We start from the raw sequence: 27343 nt of genomic DNA on the forward strand, positions 1-27343 counted from the left end.
TCTCTATAAGTCAATTTGGAATTCTTTATAAGTCATTTTGGACTTCTCGATATACCTTGATCCGTGACTTGTCGATATCTTGACTTAGAACATTTTTCATTGAACAACATTATTCAACTCCAAGCTTCTACATCTTTTCTCTAAGGCATGATTATGGCTTGATTTTCTTCCAGAGTTTATTCCTTAGCTTGAAACTGTTCACAAAAAAAATCCCACAGTCTAATCTACTAAATATTTTTACAGACTCAAGGAATACAATTACAGAATACAAATATTGATTATCAAGCAACTTAATCTTAGGATTGTCAATTTGACTTAGTCTTGTTATTATACATGCATGTCTTGCACAACAATCCACTTTTTTATGATTTGAGGGTTCATCCCTTTAAGTTTTCGGGGCTAAAAATGTCGTTTAACAACAGGTTCCTTCCTCGGTCGCACCCTTATTGGGGTGATCTCCTTATCATGTAAACAATCACTATTCTCGATAAGGGGATCATAAAAATCATAACTTTTCCCTTCAATGAAGTTTAGCCCTTACAAATAGTGAGGTTCGTACTCCTCATCTACTAGACTTGCGTTCCTCCTCAAAATTCTACATCTCATAAGGTGGGTGATCATTCACCCTTGAGGGAAGCACAATTATAATATCTGAAATTCGGGTGTTCATTAGTGAGAGTACCATCTATAGTTTGGGACTCTTCCCTTAATTATGCATCCCTTGAGGTTGAAGACTGTTCTTTGGATTAGCAGTTAGGTAATGGGGATCTCCGTCCCTGAGAGATCAGTCCCTCAGATATTGAGGTTTGACTGTGATGGTATCTCAACGGTGAATTTGACGATGTACATCACAACTGGTGGTGTCTCGCTGCTTCTTCGTGCTCTCATAGCTGTCGTCATGTTTCCATAGATGGCGCCAAATGTTGTGGATAAAAAATATAAATTTATTTATTGCTTGTATTTAATGCAAGGGTTTGATAAGTTTCAACATTTAATGGCTGCGATTGGGTTTCGTGACTTAAATATTCCCTCACAAGATGCCTATGTACCTTGGTGTATACCAAGGATCAAGCCAAAACGTAGTTTTTAGTATTGCTTGCCCTCGGGGCTATGCGGCAAGGGCACACCAAGGATGAAGTGACTTTAATATCCTTCGAGTACTGAGTCTAAAACGTCATTCTAGGTAATGGCCTTGTGGCTTGTAGGATGCCTTCGCGGCTTCGTGTAGCTTAGAGATGTGTTTAGGATGTAGTTTCATGGTGGTGACGTATGAAGCTCTTGTCCAAAATGTTCCCCTGAATTTGAGGGGGTAAGACCCTTTATATAGACGTTGAGAGTCTAGGAATGTAAGTAGAATTGGGTGACTTGGTGGGCAAGTCTCCTTTCTTGATTGGACTTTGAAGTCCTAAAAAGCGAGAATTAGTTTTCTTTTAAATTTAGGTTGCTTAAAAGCTACTTCTTGTAGAAGTAGTTACTTATTTGAACACTTTTATTGGACTGTTTAATTAGCCCCTTTTATTAATCACGAAATAATAAATAATCTCATAAGTTCAAATCTCACCAACAACAAGTATTTTTATTATTATTAAATAAAGATACAAATAAATATAAAACTATTTTAAATTGTTTGGTCATTTAAATTAATATTCTCATTATAAGTTCACAATTTTATATTAAATAATTCTAATATTTTATTATTTAATTTAAAAATTTAAACAATATAAAATGATTAAGTCCATTAAATTACGACCGAAATGAGATATAATTTGGTATACTCCTATTTGGATTGGTTTGCTTATCCTTTCAATAACAACCGTTATAATAAATTAATATTTATAAATTTTTTAATGAAAATAAAAAATATACGTAAAAAGAAATACTTAGTACTAAAATATAATTTTTTCTATCGTAGGTAACCCGCAGCCGCTATTCTTCGGGTGCGCACTGGGTGAACCCTACGGGCTCACGCAATAGCCTGCAAATCACGTGAACCAAGTTAAACCGCATTTAAGCCACGTACTCTGTCTCAGGACGCATAATCATAAATTCTACTCTCATGGGATTCAAACCTTGTGACCAAGAGGATAGTTATCCCCTTTTTAACAACTGAGCCAAATTTATTTTCTTGTGCTTTATTTTGAAAATTATTTAAGATACAGAGAATACTAATTGTTTAAGATTGAGAGAATAATCTGATTCACTTAATACTTTATATAATTCGTTTCAATTCAATTAGATTTTATCGAACCAATTTTTTTAAAATTGATGTCATTTTTAACTCGAAATAGTGCATGTATCTTATTAAGATTTATTAAGTATTTTTATATGGTAAGCTGATTCCACGAGTAATATGAGAGAAATGTTAGGAGATTATGTTTTAAAATACAACTTTAGGAGAATATTTTAATAGTAAGTTGCTTTATAGAGGAAATAGAAATTTTATGAGAATATTATATATAATTGTAAGCTGATTTAGAAAAAAAGTGTAGAAATATTTTTTTTAGAAGAATATTAAGATGATAAGTTGATATAAAGAGAAATGAAAAGTTTCAGAAAAATATTATGATGTTAAGTTAATTTAATAATAGGACTGAGAAAGTTTAAGAGAATATAAGGTAATTAAAATTTTTCGTCTTATTATTTAGCTTAAAAATTGCAAAACTCTTTATAAATGGTGTTGTATAAACTTTAGGAGGATATCGGATGATGATAATATATTTTGAAAAATATAATGTAATTGTAGTTTTTGATTTAGCTTAAAAATTGTAAAAATGTGTTGTAAAACTTTAGGAGAATATCACCAACGTGATAATATGTTTAGAATAATAAGATAGTTGTACCTTTCAATATTCATTAGCTCAAAAAATTGAAAAAAATAGAAAAATAGAATGAGGCGATTTGAGAGCGCCACCTAAACGTCTTCGTCTACTCCGTTATATAAGTATAAATATAAGTATATATATATATTCATGGACGAAGTTAGAAATCGGAGTTTGGGGTGGAAAAAAATTTTCTAGTGTAACTGATATATATTTTTAATTGCTATATATTAAATAAATTATTTCATATTATTTTTAACAATTTCAATATACAAAATATACTTGAATTCGTATATCTAAATTCATAACAGTTGTAAATATCATTAATATTATTAATAAATTTATAAAATTTATATATTGTTGAGGGAAAAAATTGAAAATAATTTTTTTCGTACTAAATATATAAATATATAATTTTTTTCATAAATTTTAATACTAATTTTATGATTATATCGTAGTTTGGGGTGGCGGCCGCACCCGCGGGAACCCCGGCTCCATCCCTGTATATATTGATTTACTAATATCAAAGTATGGATATGTGTATATCTGTATTGATTTATAAATATATAAATATTTATTATAAATAAAGGGAAAAAATCATTTTAGATTCCAAACTGTTACTAAAGGAATAAGGTTGATTTAAATGTGATAATAAAGATTTCCATGGATAGATAGGCTTACTAACGCCCGCAAGACGCAAGTGATCCAAACGCCCTCCAATAATTTAAGAAAATGGTCGGGAATAATTTAAGTAAAGAAAAGTGGATGTAAATCATTGTTGTCATATTTGGTGGGACAATGAAACTAATGACAGATTGGTCCTGACAGGGGAAGAGATTTGACAGGTAAATTCATCAGCTACAACTCATACTAACTGTAAAGAAGATGATATATTAACATGGTACATGTGTGTGGTGGTATATCCATGTGTACAAATTATCATTAAATACATGTAACTAAGAAATTTGATTGAGTCAACGCATTTGAAAATTGACTTGTACTAGTTCATTTTTATATATTTTTCTTTTATTATTTCTATTTTATATTTTACAACGCATATTCAAATTCTTTTCATTGTTGATTTGTGCCACAAACAATTGTACCCAACTTTTTTATTATTTTATTAAATTGTATTTTTTTCTTAATTTCCCCCGAACTCTTGATGTACAGATCTGGACTGATGGTTAAACATACGCACAAGTAGTGTTCGACTTTGCAACCACCCCGGTCTTCCCCCACAAGATGAATTGGAAAAGGGGTTTTAGTCCTTAATTAAACTTAATTAAATTAATTTTAGATTGAGCAGTACTAGATATTCCAAATATCTTTTCAATTTTTTTTATCAAATTACGTGACTGACACCTGTCTGATTTTAATTCGTGATCGCATATAAATGCACGGCGGGGCTCATATTATTAATAATAAGGTTGCCAAATATTCATATGATATATCAGATTGGAAAATTGTTTGGTGTAAAAATTTGGGGTCTCTAACCTTTTTATTTTAGATTTGAATTAAGTAAGTACAAATAGGTTGCTATCGTAGTGAACCGACCATCTTTACAAAATGGCCGCCGTCCAATTTGCTACATCCTCCTACCATATATAATTCAATTTCGAATCCTTTCCAAATGCAGCCAAATTCTTTTAGAAACTAGAGGGTTGTGTTTCATTTTACTTTTTTATTACCTTTAATTAAGTCTACTAATCTTCGAATGTCAAAATTTTAACAGTGAAACTCGAATGCGGAAATATTTATAAACCAAGGTTTCTAATACATAGCTTAAATATTAACTAATTAATGTGTCACATATTAGCAGTACATGGCTACAATTTGAAGGCCAACGTATGTGGTTGATATTGATGTTGTGTTTGATATTAATGTTTCAGAACTATAGCATTAGTTTGGTAAATTTTAAAAGCTGTTGTCTTAAAAAATATTTTTGATCTAGTTTTAAAAACTGCTGTTCGCAAAATCATGTCCCCTACTTTTGGAAAAAGCCGTTTTTAACTTTTAACGGAAGTAATTATCAGTTTTACCATTAAACCTTTTCAAAAATATTATTTTTATATATTATATCTCAAAATATACATAAATTAAAAAAAAATTACCAAACAATTATCTAATTTTCCTGACAACATTTTTTCTCACAGTACAACAGTTTTGAACCGCACACCCAAACAGAGCCGTAGTTGGTGTAATATAGCAAACATATCTATAGTTATGGATAACTTAATTTATCCAAAATACAATTAGAATAATTATGAAAGCGTAGCAACAAAAAATTTAAAAAATCTATCAAAAATATTATTTTTTAAGATTTTTTTTTGACTTCTCCATGTTTTGAAAATATATGCAAAAATATATTTACAAACAAAATCAACTAAATACAAATCTTTTTCCAATTTTCTGAAAAATAATTAAAATCCGTTTTTAATTGCATTTATTGTTACATTTGGTTTGATCGGTACAACTTGTTAAGAGTAACATATTCTTCAACCAATAATTATTTTAATTACTAATTTTCGAAGTTACAATTGGAGTTGATTGTGATTTATTTTAATTGCAAATATGATTGCAAAGTTGCGAAAGATATTTTCGCAAATATTTTTCAAAAGATGGTATGCTTGTATAAACTTTTAAAAAGAGATTTTTTTTTTGCAAAAATATTTTGATATATAGGTATTTTACAAAAAAGCCCAAAAAATTATTATGAAAACTACGATTACATATATATTTAAAACTGCCTTTTTGTGGAATATAATATTGTGTTAGCATTATTCTTCTGACAAATAATCGCCCTAATTTGATTTATGAGTGTACAAACATGCATGTTATTGCCAACTTATTCATGACGTATTACTTTTAATAAATTAAGAATAAAATAATGCACAGTGTAAGTGTCAAAGAGAAGGTACTACATCTTTGGGAAAACAATTATAAATTTATGAGTTGGGTTCCATAAAAACTTAACTAAAAAACTCATAGGACCTTGATCATCTTTTAATGTATGGTGTAAATTTTGCAGCGATGAATGACATTGGTAAATTTTAAATTTTGTAGATTCATATATTTGGTCAATAATTAAACGGAGCATATATGCATAGAATGAAAAAAAATCATCACACTCTTGTTGGTGTTCAAATACCTTGGTAACTCCCTTTCTTTCGCGGCACATTCTTCCTTTCCTATCCAAACTCGAGCTCCTGTACAGAAACGAGGGTGTGTGAGGTTAAGCTGTTGGATGGGTTTCTATAAAATAGAATCGGAAGTGGGTGACGTCTCCGCATTACTTCTGGCATGAGAATAAGAAAAGAGTTTTGTGAAGAAGACCTATCAAACAAGAGCTATTTGAATGTATATATATAATTTGTGTATGTGTGTAGATGTTCAAGAAGTAGTAACCCGTGAAACCCTTTTTTTAAGGCCTTTCATAGACTCCGAACTTAGGGTTTCGGAGGTTTGTATCTTTTCATCTTAACCATTGTTGAATCTTGGTTGTTGGATAATTGGATGGTCCAGATGGGCAACGAGCCCCCTATTGTCCCTTTATTGTTGGGATAGCCTGAGGTCTTGATACATGGACGACTGGGATGCTGTCATGCTATTTTTGGTAATAAGGGACCGTTGCTATCATGTGAGAGTACCTCGTGTCCGGGGACCACACCTAGTTGGGCCTAGGGACCTTTTTTATTGGGCTTTTGTAGTATTTCTTGGTCCTAGTTGTATTATCGCCTATCATTTACCTCTCACTCTCTTATGTGGGTTTCCCGGATAGGGGAGTATATTCGCAGTTCAGAGTTATGTTTTGGCATGCGCTTGATTTGTGTGACTTAGGCAAAATTTACCTTTTTTCTTGATTTGTGGCCCCTAACTCCGGAGTGTTGTTGGTCACAAGACCCTGATATTGTGCTTGGGTAGACCCCTTGATTTTTGTACCTTAGAAAAAAAAATTCTTTTTCCTTAATTTGTGGCCCCTAACTCTGGGGTGTTGGTTAAAAGACCCCGGTATTGTGTTTGGGTGGCCCTTTGATTTTTGTACCTTAGGAAGAATTTTCATTTTTCCTTGATTTGTGCCCCCTAACTCCGGGGTGTTGTTGGTTACAAGACCCCAGTTTTGTGTTCAGGAAGGCCCCTTGATTTTTGTACCTTAGGAATAATTTTCATTTTTCCTTGATTTGTGGCCCATAATTCCGGGGTGTTGGTTACAAGATCCCGGTGTTGTACTTGGGTAGGCCCCTTGATTTTTGTACCTTAGGAAGATTTTTCTTTTCTCCTTGATTTGTGGCCCCTAACTCCGGGGTGTTATTGGTTACAAGACCCCGAAGTTGTGTTTGGGTAGGCCCTTTGATTTGACATGATAAGCTTGAGATATGACTGGTTGTTAGGTCACACTTTCACTGTAGAGGGGGTGAATACAGTGTTTATTACAATCAAATCAAACTTCAAGAACTTATGTAACAGAAAACAAACTTTATTTAAACAATAAACTCTGTTACAATCTGGAACTGTTATCTCTCAGTGATGAACAAAATATCACGAGAGCTTCTAGAGTTATAATAAATAATATTCTCGATAATGATAACACCTCTAGTGTAAACTCTATTTCTGTGTTTATATACTACACAGTTACAAGATATTCGCTAATTGATATGGAATATAATTCTGCTTCCTAAAATATATCAATCAGATATCTTCTATTCCAAGTATTCCATTCTTCACGGAATTCCTTCTTCATGCATATCTCTTCTTATGTTTATCTTGATCTTCTTAACTTTAATCAGCTACTGTCCTTATCTGATCGTCCTTCAGCACTTAAGTTCTGATATCTATCTCCTGATAACATAAGTACTGATATCCCTTAAGTTCTGACTTCCAGTACCTTAAGTTCTGACTTCCAGTATAAGTACTGATCAGTTAAGTACTGATTTGTTCTGTTCAAATAAGATCTGAAATCTAAACATAAAACATATTAGCCATGACATTATCAAATATATCTAACAATCTCCCCCAACTTGTAAATTAAAAAAATATACAAGTTTAACAGATATTTGATGATGTCAAAAACATTAAGTACAAATGCATGAGAAATAGACAAGATAACTACAACTTACAGTCCTTAAAGTTTTTACCAATTCAACTTCTGATAACAACTTCAACCTGTATAAATATCAGAATTTAAGCAGTTGTAGATCTTCGACTTGGCTTCATCATTTTCCGATCTCTCTGATGTCAGAAGTTGTTCTGAGATAATTCTTCAACAAACATTTCTCAGCATATCTGAGTTCATCAATCATTCTCCGTTTGACATCTTTAAGCTCTGCAGTATCTTCACCAGTTTGAAATATTGCAGCTCTGAGATCATTAATCTTTGCTTTTCTCAACTCCCGATCTAGTCTTATGACATAAGCTTTGTTAGACTCTAGATTGAATTCAAGCCCCTTAATACCAAGATATGTTCTGATCTGTGCAGTATTAGGCTTCATATCAACAATATCACCATTGTGATTTCTGTACTTTGGAACATATCTGCTGTCAGACTTAACAGAATAAAGTCTTTTCTGTCTCTGAATCTGTTCCTTTAAGTAGTTTGCAGCAGTCTCTGTTATTCTGTCATCCACTTAAAGTAAGAATAATACATGCTCCAATTCTTCAAAATACTTCAATGGAATGGCATTTTGTCTTATATGATAAACCCTACCATCTGTCATGAAATACAACATGATGTATTCTTTCAAGTAGGTATGGTAAACCATCTGTACAGATTCTAGTTGATTCAATCTCTCAGGAGTTGCTCCAATACCTGGTTCACTCAAGGAAGTTGGATCATCAGTAGTGTTGTGTACTCTTCTTTCATCAGCACTTCCCAATCCAGTTTTATCTCTAGCTTCCTTTCCAGTAACTACTCTTGCTTCAAAACCACTTAAAGTAGTCTTCAAAGATTGAGTCTGTTTTGCTTTAGTGAATCCTGGTAGGAGTGTTTTAGATTTATCTTCTGATATCAAGTTAACTTGAGCACTGTCAGAGGTTACTTGCTTCTTCTGAATATCAGAACTTACAATTTCTTGACTCTGAACAACTTGAGCCATGTCAGAGGTTGTTTTAAGAATTTTTCTTGAAGTCAGAGCAAGATTATGTTTTCCATCAGTAATTTCTTCTTTCTCAGGAGGTACATAAGGCTTGATAGGTTCACCAACCTTTTCTTTACCCTTGGATCTTGGATCTATCTGTGGTTGTGATCTAGCCAAAGTTTCTTCAGTATGTATCCTCTCTTTGATCACAATGCCTTTAGGTTTTGGAAGTAACTTTTTACCAGAAGCTTCAGATTTAGATGTGACTTTCTCTGATTTAAGTCTGGCTTCTTCTTCCTTTAAACTTTCCAAGTCCATCCCTGGATTTTCTTGAAGAAATAACTGTCTTGACATTTCCTCATCAAGATCTAGAAGTTCATCAGAACTTATCCTTTTACCAGCAGCAGAACTTATTCTTTTCCCAGTATCAGAACTTGTTATGTGACTAGCTTGTCTTGATGTAAATCTTCTACCTTGACTATGACCACTACCCATTCCAGAGTTTCCTTGGTCATCTTTTCCATCATCCTGTCCTTGCAGTGACTTGTTGGTTTTGCATTTGGACTTAATTACCTTCTCCCCCTTTTTGGCATCAGCAGGTAATAAAAGAGAGATAAGTAGTTCCACTGAGGTCTGGATTTCAGTAAGTTGCGATTGCTGAGAAGCTTGATTTGTCAGAATTTGATCAATCTGAGCTTGTTGCTTCTCTTGAGTTTTCTCAATATAAGCAACCCTGTCAATGGTAGGTTGGAAGAACTTTTTCTTATCAAGTTTCCAAACTTGTTCCTGTTTAATAAAGTTCTCCTGAATCTTGTGTAGCTCTGCATGAGTGTTGGAATGAAGACCTTGTAGATGTTTAGTACTCAATGCAGTGACTCTAAGCTGGGTTTTAAAATCATCAGAATTTAACATTTCATCAGCTTTAGTCAAGTGCTCAGCAAGATGTAAAGCATTTGGAACACATGAAACTGAGTTCCATTCCTTAGTCCACTCCTGTCCTGCAGGAGTTTCACTCCAAGGTACTGGTGCATCCCTGATAACAAACTCCTTTAGCAGTGCAGACTTAGGAAGAGTCAGTGGAGGAGTATGTCCTGAAGGACCTGCTGCATCAGCATCTACAGTTGTAGCAGCTTCACCAGTATCTCCAACATTTGCAGCATCAGAACTTAAAGAATCAGTATCTTCTGATAAGACAACTGTATGAGTAGCAATGGAGGCTTCAACATCCTCTAATTGCTGATCTGATACTAAGTTCTGATCAACAGCCATATCCTGATGCTCACCTAAAATCTGATCATCATCTTGATGCAGAGAAGGTGTTAGTGATAACTCAGGAGTTTGAACAGCATCAGTAACAGGTGTTGTGGAAGGATTATTTGCTGTTGGAGCTTCTAAGAAAAGTATTTCAGGCACAACCAAGTTCTGAATATCAATTTCAGCACTTGTGCCTGGATCAACAAGAGATAAAGAAGGTAAATTAGCCTTGTCAGATACAGGTTTCTTGAAATGGAGTTGATGGAGAAGAAGTGACTGGAGCAAATTCCTTGTCTTGTGAGATCAGAGATTCCTGATCCCCTTCCTTAGCTGCTTCCTCCTCATCATCTGAAACTGGCCTCTGTGCCCTCTGTTTCTTGTACTTCCTTGTTGATTTGGATTCCTTGGGAGTTGCAGGAACAGTCATACGTCTAAGCCTCTTGAGAAGCCTAGAACCCCCAATTGCAGAATCCTTCTGAGAAGTTGCCTTCTCAGCTTCATAAATCATAGGTTCTGAAGAAGGAACCTGATCTTCAGAATCTGTTTCATCTCTCAAAGTAATCCTCCTCTTCTTCTGAGATGTTTGAGAAACAGTCTTTGTTCTCTTTGGCTTAGAGGATGTAGGCTTCACAGTAGGTGCTGAAGAAGAAGGTTGAGCAGTCTGTGAAGTGGAGAGATATGATTTGAGATAAGTTCTGAGGGTAGGTTGAGTAGAATGAGAGGTAGGGACTGAGGTTGATGGATTTTGGTTATGGTGAGTTGGTTGAACATTTGAGTAAACAGATTTGTAAGTAGCTGGATCAGCATTTACCAGAATCTGTTTCACAGACTGAGGAATCTGTAATTGTCTCACCATTGATTTCTTTGTGTCAGCATTTATCAGGTCGTTAAAGTACCTTTTTGCAACCTTAAAAGGTGGGGTTTGAGTGCTGACTAACTGGGGTTCAGCAGTACAATACGTATAAATAAGTTGACAGAATCTAGCAAAATAAACAACATCTCGATCCTCTGTCATCCTATCCCCAATAAAACCAATTATTCCAGTTGCAAAATCAAAATGAGTTTGATGGATAATAGCATACCCGATGTGCTGACTCAGAATTGGGATAGCATCATAATTAGAACATTTGTTCCCAAAAGCCTTGGTGATGCAATCGAAGAAGAAACTCCATTCTCTTCTGATATGAGCCCGTTTCAACTGTCCAAGTTTCGTCAGACTCTGTTCATATCCCAAATCAGTCATTAACCCCCGAAGTTCTGATTCCTCTGGTATAGAGAAGGTACAATCTTCTGGAAGATGTAATGCTCTTCGTACTGTACCAGGAGTGACTACATAGGAAGAATCACCCACTTGGAAGATAATACTGGGAGTTCCTCGTTTACCACCATCATCAAAAATTCCAGTCCTCCAGAACCACAGAACTTGTTGACTTGAAAATAATTCAGGCTGAGTTAAGGCGTACCCAACCTCACTATGTGCAAGAAGATCTTGCACAAAATGCAATTCAGATGGAGCGTCAGCATGATCAAGAATTGCAGCATAGTTGTTTGGAACAAACTTTGCTCCATCAATGATTAAATCCTTTGGTGCCATGTGAAAAATATTGAAATTCAAGTATGCCTGTTAGGTGTTTGAGATAATATCTGTATGAAAACAACGGAAATAGTAAAGTGAAGGAGAGTAAAAGTAAGAAGAGAGATTGAAGATGAAGAAATTAAAAAGATTAAAGAAATCTTCTCTCTGCTGTACTTATACAAAAGAAATATTACCGTTGGACACCTGTCAGACATGCAGTAATAACGGATAGTTACTGGGCTCGAGAAAACAGTAATCAATACTTACCCATTTGCCGAGTTTCAAGGAAAAACTGTTCCATTTATCAATGGAAACAATTCAAATTTTAACCCGTTATCACTGATTGGTTATATTGCACTGCAACATTAATATTCTGAAAATGAATCATGTTAAAAATGACCGAGATAATTTCGATGAATAAGTGCTGACAAAGAATCAGAACTTAAATCAGAACTTAAGACAAAATTTAAATGGTCATCAGAATATCAAGCAGGATTTAACAACACAAGATAAAATAACTCAGAGACAAAATCTTGAAGTAAAAACAGTTTTCATTAATATATCAAGTCAATACATAAATGAAATAGAAATTACATCAATACAAGATTTTCCCTAAGCTTCTAATCCTAACGTCAACAGCTTTAGTCCTAGCTAAGAAGCCTGACAAAGCTGAGGATGAAGAAGAACAGGAAGAAGACGAGATTAAGTCATCTTCCTCTTCCTATCTTCGACAAACAAGATGGCGAGTCGAATGATTCGCTCTTGCTGACGGATAGCTTCCCGCCGTTCCGCCTCCAATCGATCAAGATGAAGCTGGTAGTCCATCTCGAAGAACAGAAGTTGGTTCAGCACCGCCTGTGGGACAGAGCCCCATATCTCTTCAGGAATGGCAGTTACATGCCACTCCTGCTGCCAGTCGGCGCAGCTTAGCTCCATATGAAAATTTTGGTAATTCAAAAACATGTTGTATCGAACCATGATGGTTTTGAAAAAGAATATGAAGTTAAGATTGTGAGAAAAATTGATGAAAGGGCTAAAGTGAAGTGGCTGATGATATAGGCAAGAGAATGCCAGGAGACGCGAAAATATTGAATGCAGACAGGTAGAATTAAATCTACCTCGTCTCCCTAGACTTTGAAAAAGAATAACAGTCATTGGAAAAGGAATGTGCACATGGAACAAGAGTGAACTGTTCAAGAACGAGTGCCATTATGTTTTAACCATAGACTATTAATCTTCCACTTCAACATTTTGAAATTAATCTGAGACTGTTACCAAATTTTATTTACAGATAAGTCAAGTAAAGGGTTAGACTGAAAAATCAGAACTTAGACCTATATCAGAACTTAACAGTCATCAGAACATAATGTCTTAACTCGAACAAGGAATATCTATCTTAGTAAATACTCATATAAGTTCTTAGTTATGAACGTCAGAAATTAATCATCAGAACGTGTAACTAGAACTTGTCCTCAGAATTTGTGCAGAAGTGACACAATGACTGTTTATCTAAAATAACATAGACCACCACAGAAATTTCATCATTCATATGGAGTGATGTGTGTGTGCATTAAGCTAAATAACAGACAAAGAGTAAAGTCTGATCTACTTCAGTACATCTTAGAAATAAGTCATAATTAAAATTTTGCTAAAGATCTGTCATTATCCTGAAACCTACTGATAAATGAGTTCATGCATGAGTTCACCTCTACTGTTTTTGTGCTAATTTTATGCATCTTTTGAAATTCTATTTTACAGAGGCTTCTCAGTGTAAGTGAGTCACGACTGTTTATTAGAATTTATGCTATTATCAGAGTATTTCTCCAGTAATCATAGAGTGTGAAAAGTCACCAAGAAAATATTTTGCTTTTCTAATGCATATTTACTTAATACCAGCAATGCACTTGGGTCGTCCCTTTCACATTTTTACTCTAGATCTCAAAGGAGTACCTGATATTATTCTTTGATTATTGTTCTTCTTCTTTTGATAAGTGAGGTTTATCAGCACTTAGTACATTCAGCAGTTTTACTAGAATCAGAACTTAAACAGATGAGTAGCATTATTCTAATTTGTGACTTAGTAATAAGATATACAAAGTAAACTTAACTAAGCTCAGTTATCAGAATTTGCTTGTGTCATAAGATTTCCACAGAAATAACTACTTCTTTCATGGGATCATTTGTTTATTGAAGACTAGTAGGTCAGTATCTAGCACAGTTATCCTCATAGGATAGAAGAGTTACTGAAACAGACATATCACTTATCAGAGTTTAGACACATATATCAGACAACAGTCAGTACTTGAAGACATTTATCAATTAATGCACAGAATATACAAAGAGATTAATTCTGTAAATACTGATCATAAAGTCTGATAACATAGAACAAGTTTAAGCAGATTTAGAGAAAGAACCTGAAATCATTCCAAGTTCATTTACCAATTTTGAAAAGGTAGCTTCACACAGTGGTTTTGTGAAGATATCTGCTACTTGTTGATCTGTGGGAACAAAATGCAATTCCACTGTACCTTCATCCACATGTTCCCTGATGAAATGGTACCTGATGCTGATGTGCTTTGTCATAGAGTGTTGAACTGGATTACCTGTCATAGCAATAGCACTTTGATTATCACAGTAAATAGGGATTTTGAAATATGTTAACCCATAATCCAGTAACTGATTCTTCATCCAGAGAATCTGTGCACAGCAGCTTCCTGCAGCAATATACTCTGCTTCTGCAGTTGATGTGGAAATTGACTTTTGTTTCTTGCTATACCAAGAAACCAATCTGCCTCCAAGAAATTGGCAGCTTCCACTTGTGCTTTTCCTGTCAATTTTGCAACCTGCAAAATCTGCATCTGAGTAACCTATTAATTTAAAATCTGATTCTCTAGGATACCATAATCCTAGATCAGCTGTTCCTTTAAGATACTTAAAGATTCTTTTTACAGCTGTTAAGTGAGGTTCTCTTGGATCTGCTTGAAATCTTGCACAAAGACAGGTAGCAAACATGATATCTGGTCTACTAGCAGTTAGATAGAGAAGTGAGCCAATCATACCTCTGTAATCAGTAATATCTACTGAATTACCAGTATCCTTATCCAGTTTTGTTGCAGTGGCCATGGGAGTGGATGCACTTGAACAGTCTTGCATTCCAAATTTTTTCAGCAAGTTTCTGGTGTACTTAGATTGACAAATAAAAGTTCCTTCTTCACTCTGCTTGACTTGAAGGCCCAGAAAATAACTAAGTTCTCCCATCATACTCATCTGATATCTTGACTGCATTAGATTGGCAAACTTTTTGCAAAGTTTGTCATTTGGAGACCCAAAAATGATATCATCAACATAAATCTGGATCAAAAGTAAGTCCTTGCCATGGTTGAGATAGAACAATGTTTTGTCAATAGTTCCTCTGTTGAATCCACTTTCCAGAAGAAACTGAGCTAAAGTCTCATACCATGCTCTAGGAGCTTGCTTAAGTCCATAAAGTGCTTTATCAAGCCTGTAGACATAATCTGGATGTTTGGAATCTACAAAGCCTGGAGGTTGTTCAACATATACTTCCTCTTCCAATTCTCCATTGAGAAAAGCACTTTTCACATCCATTTGAAAGACAGTAAACTTTTTGTGAGCAGCATAAGCCATGAATATCCTTATGGCTTCTAACCTAGCAACTGGAGCAAATGTTTCATCATAGTCAATTCCCTCCTGTTGAGAATATCCTTTTGCAACCAGCCTTGCCTTGTTCCTTACAATTATGCCATCACTGTCAGTTTTGTTTCTGAATACCCACTTTGTACCAACAACCGATCTATTCTTGGGTCTTGGCACTAAGGTCCAGACTTTGTTTCTTTCAAATTCATTCAACTCTTCCTGCATTGCTTGCACCCAATCAGCATCTTGAAGAGCTTCTTCCACTTTCTTTGGCTCAGACTGAGAGAGAAAAGAATTGTAAAGACATTCATTCGAAGTACCTGTTCTAGTTCTGACACCTGCCTCAGGATTTCCAATTATTAAATCAGGTGTATGTGATTTTGTCCACTTCCTTGCAGATGGAAGATTTTCTCTAGAACTGGATGCTCCCCCATAATTCATGCTGTCTTCGATTTCATTTTCTGATGCTCCCCCTGAAACTATGCTCTCTGAGTTGGATCCTTCAGTATTTAGATTTTCAGCACTGTCAGTACTTGGCTTATCAGAACTTGACGAATCAGAATTTGACGAGCCAGATGTATGTTCTGATGCTTCTTGAGATGTGATAAAATCTTGAGTATGCTCCCCCTGCAATGGTGCATCTTCCTTTGACGTAGTCACCACAGTTTCAATAACATCAGAGTTTAATCCATCAGAATTTACAGTATCAGGACTTAGACTGTCAGGACTTGAGGTATCAGAATATGAATCTTCATTTTCAAATCTCAGCTTATCATGATCAATGCAATCTTCAAGTCCAGTGATCTTCTTGTCATCAAAAGAGACATTGATAGATTCCATGACCACTTTTGTTCTCAAATTATAGACTCTGAAGGCTTTTGTAGAAAGTGGATATCCTACAAAGATTCCCTCATCAGCTTTTAGATCAAACTTGGATAGCTGTTCAGGATGAGTCTTGAGAACAAAACACTTACATCCAAATACATGAAAGTATTTGAGATTTGGCTTCTTGTTCTTCACCATCTCATATGGTGTTTTTTCCATGCTTGTTAATGAGTGTTGCATTTTGAGTAAAACAAGCAGTCTGCACAGCTTCAGCCCAGAAATAGGTTGGAAGCTTTGCTTCTTCAAGCATTGTTCGTGCAGCTTCAATTAGAGTTCTATTCTTCCTTTCAACAACTCCATTTTGCTGTGGAGTTCCAGGAGCAGAAAATTCCTGCTTTATTCCATGATTTTTGCAGAACTCTTCCATTATCAAATTCTTGAATTCAGTGCCATTATCACTCCTCAAAATTTTCACAGAATCTTTGATCAATTTATCCAGATGTTTGACATGATCAATCAGGATAGATGCAGTTTCACTTTTTGTGTGCAAGAAATACACCCATGTGTATCTGGTGAACTCATCTACTATGACCAACGCATATTTCTTCTTTGCAATAGACATGACATTCACTGGACCAAATAGATCAACATGAAGTAGATAGTAAGGCTCAAGAATTGATGATTCAGTCTTGCTCTTGAACGAAGATTTTCTTTGTTTAGCCTTCTGACATGAGTCACAAAGACCATCAGGAACAAACACTGATTTTGGCAGTCCTCTCACAAGATCTTTCTTGATCAGTTCATTTATCTTGTTGAAGTTTAAATGAGAGAGTTTCTTGTGCCAATTCCAGCTTTCTTCAGTTGAGGCTCTACTCACTAAACAGATTGCAGAACCATCAGAACTTGTTGAAAGCTTAGCTTCATAAATGTTACCACGCCTGAATCCCTTCAGAACAATTTTTCCTTTAGATTTACTAACTATTTCACAATGTTCTGCAAAGAAATCAACATGATAACCTCTGTCACAGATTTGACTTATACTCAGTAAGTTGTGTTTAAGTCCTGAGACCAGAGCTACATCTTTAATAATGACATTCCCAAGATTGATATTGCCATATCCCAAAGTTTTTCCAATGTTGCCATCTTCATAAGAAACACTTGGGCCAGCTTTCTCCACAAAGTCTGATAGCAGGGCCTTATTTCCAGTCATATGTCCTGAACATCCACTGTCCAGAACTAGAATATTTTTCCTGTTGCCCTGCAATCAAAAAGACCACTAATTATTAGTTTTAAGGACCCAGACTTGCTTGGATCCTTTGGCCTTTTTAGGTTTGTTAACATTTGCAGCGGATTTAACATCAGATTTTATGTTAACAGTTTTCTTATCAGACCTTATACTAGAAGGAACAACAGAAACTTTCTTTAAAGAAGGTTTTATTTGATAATAATCATAGTACAAACTATGATATTCCTTACAAGTATAAATGGAATGCCATAAACTACCACAATGAAAACAAGGATTTTGTGGTTTGTATCTAACAGACTGACTCTTAACTCCTGACTTTGTAGATAAGGAGTTAATATTCTTATTCTTCCTGCAAAAAGAAGCCAGATGGTTAGAACTTCCACAGTTATGACATGCTTTCCTAGGAGCATCAGGAACAGATTTATAGTTATTGCTTTTATTCACACCTTCCTTTCCATTCCTGTTTTTCCTAGGTGATTTTACCTTGTTTGCATCCTTAACATCTTTCAGCTTATGCTTAAGCTGCTTCTTCGTCATTAAGCATATGTTAACTTCAGCTGTCTTTTCCTGTTTTAGTTTGTCAGAAGCTAATTCCTTTTTAACTTCTGATTTCTCATTTTCGGATTTTTCAGTTACAAACTTAACAGGTTTTAACTTCGGCTTTTGCTTATCAACAGGCTTAATTTCTACAGTTCCTTTTTCATTTACTCCATAGCCTAAACCCTCTTTCCAGTTTCCACTGCTTAGCAAATTTTGAGTTGTTTTGCCAGAGTTAGTCCAAGTTTTGATAATCTCTCTCTCCTTTTCTAACTCAGTTTTTAGAGATTCATTCATTTTTAGCACTTCATCCCTAATATAAAAAGCATTATCTCTATCTTGCTGAGTTTGATGAAACATGACTAACTCTTTTTCTAAGAAATCATTTCTTTTCTTAAAAGCAAGATTTTCAGAAGTTAATCTTTCACATGTTAAAGTTTGATCTCTATAACTAACAAACATGGTTTTAAGATATCTTCTCAACTCATCAATATCATCAGTATGAAAAGCATAAGTAGTCTGAGGTACCTTTGTTTCAGCAGCTTCAGAACTGCTCTCAGAACTTGATTTATCAGCATTTGCCATCAATGCATAGTTCTCCTCACTTTCAGAGTCTGAGGTGTCTGTCCAGCTTTTCTGCTTTGTGACAAGAGCTTTGCCTTTGTCATTCTTGGTCTTCTTGCAATCAGGAGATATGTGGCCTTTCTCACCACAATTATAACATTTAACATTAGCGTAATCTCCTCTGTCAGACTTTCCTCCTTTTCCTTCAGATCTTCTGAAATTCTTCTTATCAGAACTTATGCCTTTCCTGGAAAACATCTTTCCCTTCCTGAACTTCCTGTATGCAATCTTTGTGATTCCTTTCACCATAAGAGCACACAGCTTCATCATCTCCTCATCAGCATCAGTTTCAGGCAAGCTTTCAGAATCTGAGTCATCATCACTCTCAGAACTTGATGACTCAGTATCAGATTTTATGATAAGAGCTTTACCCTTATCTTTCTTTGAGGAAGGTGGTTTGTGGGATTCCTCTTCAACCTTGAGAGCAACTGTCCTTGACTTTCCTCCTTTTCTCTTGCTTCTTTGTTCCATCTCAAGTTCATGGGTCTTGAGCATTCCATAGATTTCATCAAGAGTTGTTTCATCAAGATTGTAGTTGTCTCTTATTGTTGTTGCCTTCAAATCCCAACATTCAGGAAGAGCTAACAGGAATTTGAGGTTTGTATCTTCAAGATCATACTCCTTATTTACTAATGACAAGTCATTCAAGAGTTTGACAAATCTATCATATACATCAGTCAATGACTCATTAGTCAAAGTGTTCATACTCTTGAGTGAGTATTGTCTTCCTGTTCTTCTTAACTGTTTCAGTTCCTTGACACCTTGTCTCCAGTGCATCCCATATCTCCTTAGCAGTCTTGCAGTTGATTACCCTGTTTGACATTACATTATCAATGGCACTATGCAATAAGTGACGTACCTTGGCATCCTTAGCAATAGATGCTATATCTTCAGCAGTGTAATCAGTCTTTTCCTTTGGTACGGTCATTGCTGCTTCACCTGCAACTACAACAGCGAGCTTGGTAGGTTTGTGAGGCCCTTCCCTGATTCTATCAAGGTATTCTGGATCTGTTGCTTCCAGAAACATGGTCATCCTTACCTTCCATATGGGATATTCAGATGGTCTCAATATGGGAACTCTGATAGTCTCATATCGACTCTGAGTTGATATCTTTGATGATTCCTCAGTTTTGGTAGGCTTAGTTGGAGTTTCTGTGTCAGACATGATTGTGTTTGGATCTTTAACTGTATGTGTGTTAACAGATAGCTCTGATACCACTTGTTAGGTCACACTTTCACTATAGAGGGGGTGAATACAGTGTTTATTACAATCAAATCAAACTTCAAGAACTTATGTAACAGAAAACAAACTTTATTTAAACAATAAACTCTGTTACAATCTGGAACTGTTATCTCTCAGTGATGAACAAAATATCACGAGAGCTTCTAGAGTTATAATAAATAATATTCTCGATAATGATAACACCTCTAGTGTAAACTCTATTTCTGTGTTTATATACTACACAGTTACAAGATATTCGCTAATTGATATGGAATATAATTCTGCTTCCTAAAATATATCAATCAGATATCTTCTATTCCAAGTATTCCATTCTTCACAGAATTCCTTCTTCATGCATATCTCTTCTTATGTTTATCTTGATCTTCTTAACTTTAATCAGCTACTGTCCTTATCTGATCGTCCTTCAGCACTTAAGTTCTGATATCTATCTCCTGATAACATAAGTACTGATATCCCTTAAGTTCTGACTTCCAGTACCTTAAGTTCTGACTTCCAGTATAAGTACTGATCAGTTAAGTACTGATTTGTTCTGTTCAAATAAGATCTGAAATCTAAACATAAAACATATTAGCCATGACATTATCAAATATATCTAACAGGATTGTATAGCCTTTGTCATTTTTTTCGGGGTATCAGGTGGCGGTTGGGTTTCCGTGAAGTATGTTTGCGTGTATGGAGGCGTATATATATACAAATATAAAGTTCCCCCCCACTTTTTCCTAAAAAACCGTGCCCATAATTATAGCATTGTAATTATGTCTAACAGCAGGAAAATTAATTGCGTCAGTTATTGTTGGAGGATCAAGATCGTGCCACATGTCCCACGTCCGTGGACACGATTTCACGTCAATTGAGTAGGTTTGTACCCCTTCTTCTTCTATAAATACATGTTTACTTCATTCTTTTCTTTCTTTACGCAAACACAAACACTCAAATAGGCATTTCTGAGTTTGTACAAGTTTACTTTGGAGCTTTTCTTCGGTGTTCTTCTTGAAGCCACTACCTTTCTCCTACTTTCTTGTAAGTCTTCGAAGTATTCTTGTGCTTTTTCATTCTTGTAGTTGTTCTTGATTTGATGATCTTTAGTTGTTCGGTTTTTCGAATACATGCAACTGTGTTGTAACTCAAACTGTGGGTCGAGTTGTATTGTTCTTTGTTGTTATTTGGGTATACAAAATTGGGTTTATTTTGTGGTTTTTGTGTTTTTGATTTATGGGGTTTGGGTTTTGGTAGATAATTGATGTTTTGTTCTTCGAAAATCTGGGTTTATGTTTGTTATTCATCACGTTTTTGTAAGAATATATGTGTATGTATATGTTGAATGCATATTTTGGTGTTTTAATTTTGTTGGTTCTTTGTTTCTGAATATTTGGTTTTTATTTTTCATTTTTGTATTCGAAATAGCATAGAGTCTGGTTAGTTGTATAGTTGGTAGAAGATTTAAACAATTAGCTAACCTTAACCGTAGATCTGAGCGTCCCGAAATCATCTTGCCCGAATTATCATCCAGTGATTCCTCTTCAGAAACTGATAACATGCCTCTCGGTTATGTTAGACCTGTAATTAGCGAACTCCCCACCTATTTGTTAGCTCCCAGGCAGACCTTGGCACGTACAGATGAGTCTTGGGTAGACATAAGTCATTATTTTGTTCAGCCCCGGGAGAATATTCCTCCTCTTGACTTTTATTTTCACGACCTCTCTGATGCTTATAGATCCTTGGGTAGGGAGCAGTATGACCAGGCCCGTATGGATGAGCTTTTCTTTAACGCCCGGGGAACGGGTAATGCTCATGCCTTTGTTCAACCCGAGCTTAGGAAATATACGGATGTCCAAGTAGACGATGTACTTAAACTCGTGTTTCACTTCGGGGATGGTCTAAAGTGGAGGTGGCCCGAGCCTGGTGAGAGGGTTTATCATAGGTCCGTGGCTGGTTGGGTTAGGATTCCCCTAGAACACCCCTGCAGTATGAGACCTAACCTCCACCAGTTTACCAAATCACCGTGTCAGGATGTGTACAGGATTCCATTCACTCAGCTTTCCCCGAACTCGGTCAAATAGATTTCTTGGTTTCTGGACTGTTGTCATGTAAAGGAATACCTGCCAACCTTCAAATTTTTCCACCACCTCTTCAAAATAAAGAAATCCATAAACTTTCGGCTTTACGAGTTTACCTTTAATATGAATGAGTGAGGGTTTCCCGCGGATGCCAGAAAATCCCCAGTCTTTATGTTAAATTCTCTCGGGGGTGGCATCAGGAGTTCATTTTTGTACGGAGTGGGGACCCAGGGTTTATGCCATTGTATAAGAACATAATTAAAATGGACAGGTTCCCTACCCAGCGGCTCGGGGGAGACCCTTTTGCAAAGATGTATGACTTTTGTGGGGCCCTCGCCGCGCAGTGGACGCGAGACAGTTTTTTGTGTAACCAAACATTGTATAATGCAGGATGTAAGTATTTCTGTTGTTTTGAGTTTTTCTGTTTGCATATTTTCCTTTTGTCTTTCTTTGTGTGCTCTGGGATCTTCGTAGTTTTTGACTTGCCTTTTCTTTGTGTAGGTATCCCTGTTTTGAATCCGTTTCATCAAGAAATATCTCAGCAATTCAAGGACTTGGATGGTAGATTCAAGAGAATTGGTGGGGCCAATCAGCTTAATTTGGGGAAAGGCCGCAGGAAGGCTGACAGTGGTAGTGGTTTCAACCTCCGAGACACGAGCTCTTCTGGGGCTGTTGTACGTCCAGCTGCTCTGTAGATGGAGCCTCCCGTAGTTGTTTTTGATACCAGAAGTGTGGAGGTTGGGGGTTAAGAGGATGTTGGTGAGTTGAACTCGTGGAAGAGGAAGGGTGTTGATGAGGGAGCCAGAGGATCTGGGACACCACAAAGGAGGAAGAAGGTTGATCCCGTGAAGGGGGAGAGTCTAAGGCTGGTGGATGCCAATATTTTGAAATAGCTTTTAGTTAATATGACCATTATTGATCGTCAAACAGTTATGTTTGACAATTATGCATCTCCGGTTGATTTTGAGCAGTATGTTCGGGAAGATGTTGAGACCTTACTCGAGAATTTAGTTCGGGATGTTACTGAGGTATGTAAACTTGCACTTGCCTTTATTTATCCTTAGTTGTTTTATACTTGTGTTTATTCTTTTTCCTTTTGTTTCAGGCTAATGCTCGCATCTCGGGCTGTGCCACGATCATTTCCAATTATAAGGAGAGATGTGATAAAGTCAAGGACGATGCGAAGGAGTTGAAGAAGGTCCGGGAGGATTTTAAGGCTTACAGTGAGGTTAAGGAGAAATAGTCCGGGGAACACAAAAGGGCGGTTTGGGAAGCTTTGAAGGCTCATGATTATGTTATTTGAGAGCTAGCCGCTCTTCATGAAGAGAATGCCGCCTTGAAGAGGGAGCTTGCTTCAAGGTCCGGGGAAGAGGACGTGTTAAATGCCTTTCAAGGGACGCCAACTTATTATGAAGAGCTCAACAACAAGATTTTTGAAAAGGTGAACCTCTGTTGGGATATCGCATCTGCTTACTTGACTGAGAATCTGGGCGACGATATGGACGGATTTCATAAAGCTCTATTTGGATGAGGAACTTCGCCTTGAAAATGCTAAGGCAGCAGAAGCCGGTACCTCCAGGACCCAACATCCACCTCCTCTTGAGCAGATAAGACTCCCCCTCCTCCTCCTTAAAATCCGGATCAAAAGTAAATGGCCTTCGTGCCTTGTAATTTCTTTTCAGCATTTCTATTTGTGAACTAAGCCCTTGGCTTTTAAGCATTTGCTTGTCGTACTTGTTTTCCGTATTTGCTCTGGGGTTTGGTTTTACCCCCGGATGTTATATTTAATGTAATTGGTACTTTGGTATTTTGGCTTGCGTATTTTACTTTTGCTTTGGACTCGAATCTTGCTTTAATGTTCAAAGATGTACCCTGAGTTGGGGTTGAAAATTAGAATTGTTAAAATTTTCCAAGTACAAATGACTTATGTAAGTTTGAACCTAGGTAGGGGTAATAAATAAAATTGAGAAAACGTTTCAAGTATACATGGACTATGCTTAATAGACCCCGGGAAGAGGTATTAAAAATTTTAAATGGGTAAAAAATTTTAAGTTCACATGGACTCTACTTAATTGACCCCGGGAAGGGGTAATAAAAATTTTAAATGGATAAGATATTTTAAGTGCACATGGACTGTGCTTAATCGACCCCGGGAACGGCTAATAAAATTTTTAAATAGATAAAATTTTCAAAGTGCACATGGACTGTGCTTAATCGACCCCGGGTACGGGTAATAAAAATTTTAAATGGATAAATTTTTCTAAGTGCACATAGACTGTGCTTAATCGACCCCGGGAAGGGGTAATACAAATTTTAAATGGATAATATTTTAAGTGCACATGGACTGTGCTTAATCGACCCCGGGAAGGGGTAATAAATTTTAAATGGATAAAATTTTCTAAGTGCACATGGACTGTGCTTAATCGACCCCGGAAAAGGGTAATAAAAATTTTAAATGGATAATATTTTCTAAGTGCACATGGACTGTGCTTAATCGACCCCGGGAAGGGATAATAAAAATTTTAAATGGATAAAAAATTTTAAGTACACATTGATTGTGCTTAATCGACCCCGGGTAAGGGTAATACAAATTTTAAATGCATAAATTTTTTTAAGTGCACATGGACTGTTCTAATAAGTGTAATTGTGCACATGCATTAGGGTGTGCAGATAGTAAGTATGATCTCGTACAAGAATGAATTTAATCTATGCTATGGGATGCTCAAAATATTGTATTTCATTATAACTAGAAATTTGATGTTAATTACATTTTGGGGAGAATAAATACATATTTAGTTTTCTTATTTATGCAATAGAAATGGTGCAGTCTTGCACACCTTGAGGTTACTGATAGAATTTTCTTAGACGAGCCCTGTGCCAAATGTTCGGGACCTCGGTGTCATTCAGGTAGCTCAGCTTGTAGGTTCCCGGGCGCAAAATTGCCTTGACTTTATATGGTCCCTCACAGTTAAGCTGCAGCTTTCCTTGGTTTATTGGATCTGAGGCCTCTGTATCCAGGAGAACGAGATCAACAACTTCATTCTCTCTGATCTTGGCCTTTTCCCGAAGTAGAGCTTTTTTTCTTTTTACTTCTCCATTCTCCATACAACCCGGTCTCTTACTTCGTCTAGCACCTCCAGATTTGTTTTTAGGCCTTCAATGTTGGACACTTCATCAAAATTGATGACCATGTCAGAAGAGGGTCCAATTTCTATTGGGAGCCTAGCCTCTGAACCGTAGGCGAGTTTGAAGAGGGTTTCCCCGGTTCCTGTTCTAGGAGTGGTTCTGTATGATGACATAACCTTTGAGAGCTCATCTGACAAAGTCTTCTTGGACTCCTCTAGTCTTTTCTCGAGTGCCCGGAGTATGGTTTTATTAGTTACTTCTACTTGTCCATTTCCTTGTGGGTGTGCCACAAATGACCTCTTGTGTTTGATCCTGAGCTCTTTAAGATATGCTTCAAATTCTGAGCTGACAAACCGGGGACCATTTTTCGAGACCAACACTATCGGGATTCTGAACCTCATCACGATGGAGTCCATGAATTTGATGCAATCTTGCTGGTTGATTGTGCACATCGCCTTTGCTTCTACCCACTTGGTCATGTAGTCAATGGCTACTAAAACGTAGCGTAGATCTCCTTTTTCTCAAGAAAAAGTTCCCATGATATCTATTCCCCAGACAACAAAAGGGATTGGAGAGAGAACAGATGCAGGTAGGTTCGGGCTCTGCTTAGGCACATTGTTGAACTTTTGACATTGGTGTATTTTTTGACATATACAACTGTATCAACATGGATTATTGGCCACTAGTGTCCTTGTCTAATGACCTTGTATGCCAAGGCCTTTGCTGCCAAGTGATCTCCACAAATGCCTTTATGGACCTCCAAGAGATAATAGTCGGCCTCCTCCGAATCCACACACTTTAGAGTTGGTGCTGAAAAAGTTCTTCTGTATAGTTGATCATCTTCAAGAAAAAAGCGGGAAGCTTTATATTTCAAGTACTTGGCTTTGTTCTTTTCTTCTGGGAGAGTCCTGTCTTTCAAATATGCTATGAAAAGGGTCATCCAGTTGTCCGGGATGCTAATGTATAAGATTCCTGCCCTTTTGGTGCCTAGTATCTGAAGTTCTTCAAAGTAGACCAAACTGCTCAAGTCTGAGGCATTTTGTACAAGCTTGGAGAGCTCATCTGCCTTGGCATTTTCTTCTATGTTGATATGAAGGATGGTGGTATCCGGGATGGTTTCCAAGATGCTTTTTACCATAATTTGGTATTGTGCCAGCTTCTCATCTTTAGCAATGTACTCTCCGATTGTCTATTTGACCATGATTTGGGAGTCGTTGTGAATGACTAAACTCCTTACTCCAAGGGATTTTTCCAGTCGCATTCCGGATAGAAAAGCTTCATATTCGGCTTGATTGTTGGTCGCTCTAAAGGAAAATGTGATTGCTTGTTGAATAGTGAACCTCTCAGGACTGCTGAGAATGAGACCGGATCCGGATCTCTCAGTTGTTGAAGAACTGTCTATGTATAATTTTCACGCATCTTTGGTAGGGGGTTCATCTCCAGAGGTAGATGGATATCGCAAGAGAGGAGATGTCACGGGGAAGGTGCACTTCATAATGAATTATGCTAGTTCCTGGGATTTTATTGCTATCCGCGGAACGAACTTGATGTTGAATTGGTTCAGCTCGATCGGCCAATTGACAAGTCTTCCAGATGCATCAGGTTTGTGGATTACCTTTCCGAGGGGTTGGTCTGTGACTACTCTGATCTCTCGGCCTTGAAAGTATTGCTTAAGCTTCCTAATTGTGTGGATAAGGGCTAAGGAAAATTTTTCCAAGTTTGGGTACCGAGATTCTGCATTTTTGAGGACCTAGCTCACATAATACACTGGACTTTGGAGTCCCTTTTCTTTGCGGATGAGTGCAGCAGAGATGGCCTTCGGGCCAGCAGCTACATAGAGCAAGAGTGGTTCTCCGGGATCTGCTTTGGAAAGAATGGGGGGGATTCATGAGGTGCTTTTTTACTTTTTCAAATATCGTGTTGCATTCCGGAGTCCAGTCTAATAACTTCTTGTTTCAGGCTCCTCTAAGTAGCTCAAAGAAGGGTAGGCATCTTTCTGTGAGCTTTGGGATGAACTTATGCAGAGCTACGAGGCATCCAGATAGCTTTTAGATAGCCCTTTGTATTCTCGAAACTGTCATCTCCATGATTGTATTAATCTTCTCTAGGTTTGCCTCAATTGCTCTTTCGCTGATTAGGAATCCGAGAAACTTTCCAGATGGCACTCTAAATGTGCATTTCTCCAGGTTAAGCTTCATTTGTACTTCCTCAAGTTGTCGAAGCATTCTCTGAGATCTCTGATGTATTCTGGGACAGTCTTGGACTTGGAAATCATGTTATCGACAATATTTCATATCCCTTTCGAGTTGAT

General features: G+C 36.5%; 2 protein-coding genes across 2 annotated transcripts; both read right to left on the reverse strand.

Annotated features, from left to right (window-relative positions):
- Nucleotides 1–24992: 24992 nt before the first annotated feature.
- Nucleotides 24993–25511, reverse strand: LOC141690890 (uncharacterized). Its single transcript, XM_074495644.1, has one exon. It carries the CDS (start codon nt 25509–25511, stop codon nt 24993–24995), a length of 519 nt encoding a protein of 172 aa, XP_074351745.1.
- Nucleotides 25512–25714: 203 nt separating this feature from the next.
- On the reverse strand, nt 25715–26170 carry LOC141690891 (uncharacterized). The gene has a single exon (XM_074495645.1). The coding sequence runs from the start codon at nt 26168–26170 to the stop codon at nt 25715–25717; it is 456 nt and encodes a 151-aa protein (XP_074351746.1).
- Nucleotides 26171–27343: the final 1173 nt, after the last annotated feature.

Source organism: Apium graveolens, chromosome 10 (genome assembly GCF_009905375.1).
Source record: "Apium graveolens cultivar Ventura chromosome 10, ASM990537v1, whole genome shotgun sequence".
Classification (NCBI taxonomy): domain Eukaryota; kingdom Viridiplantae; phylum Streptophyta; class Magnoliopsida; order Apiales; family Apiaceae; genus Apium; species Apium graveolens.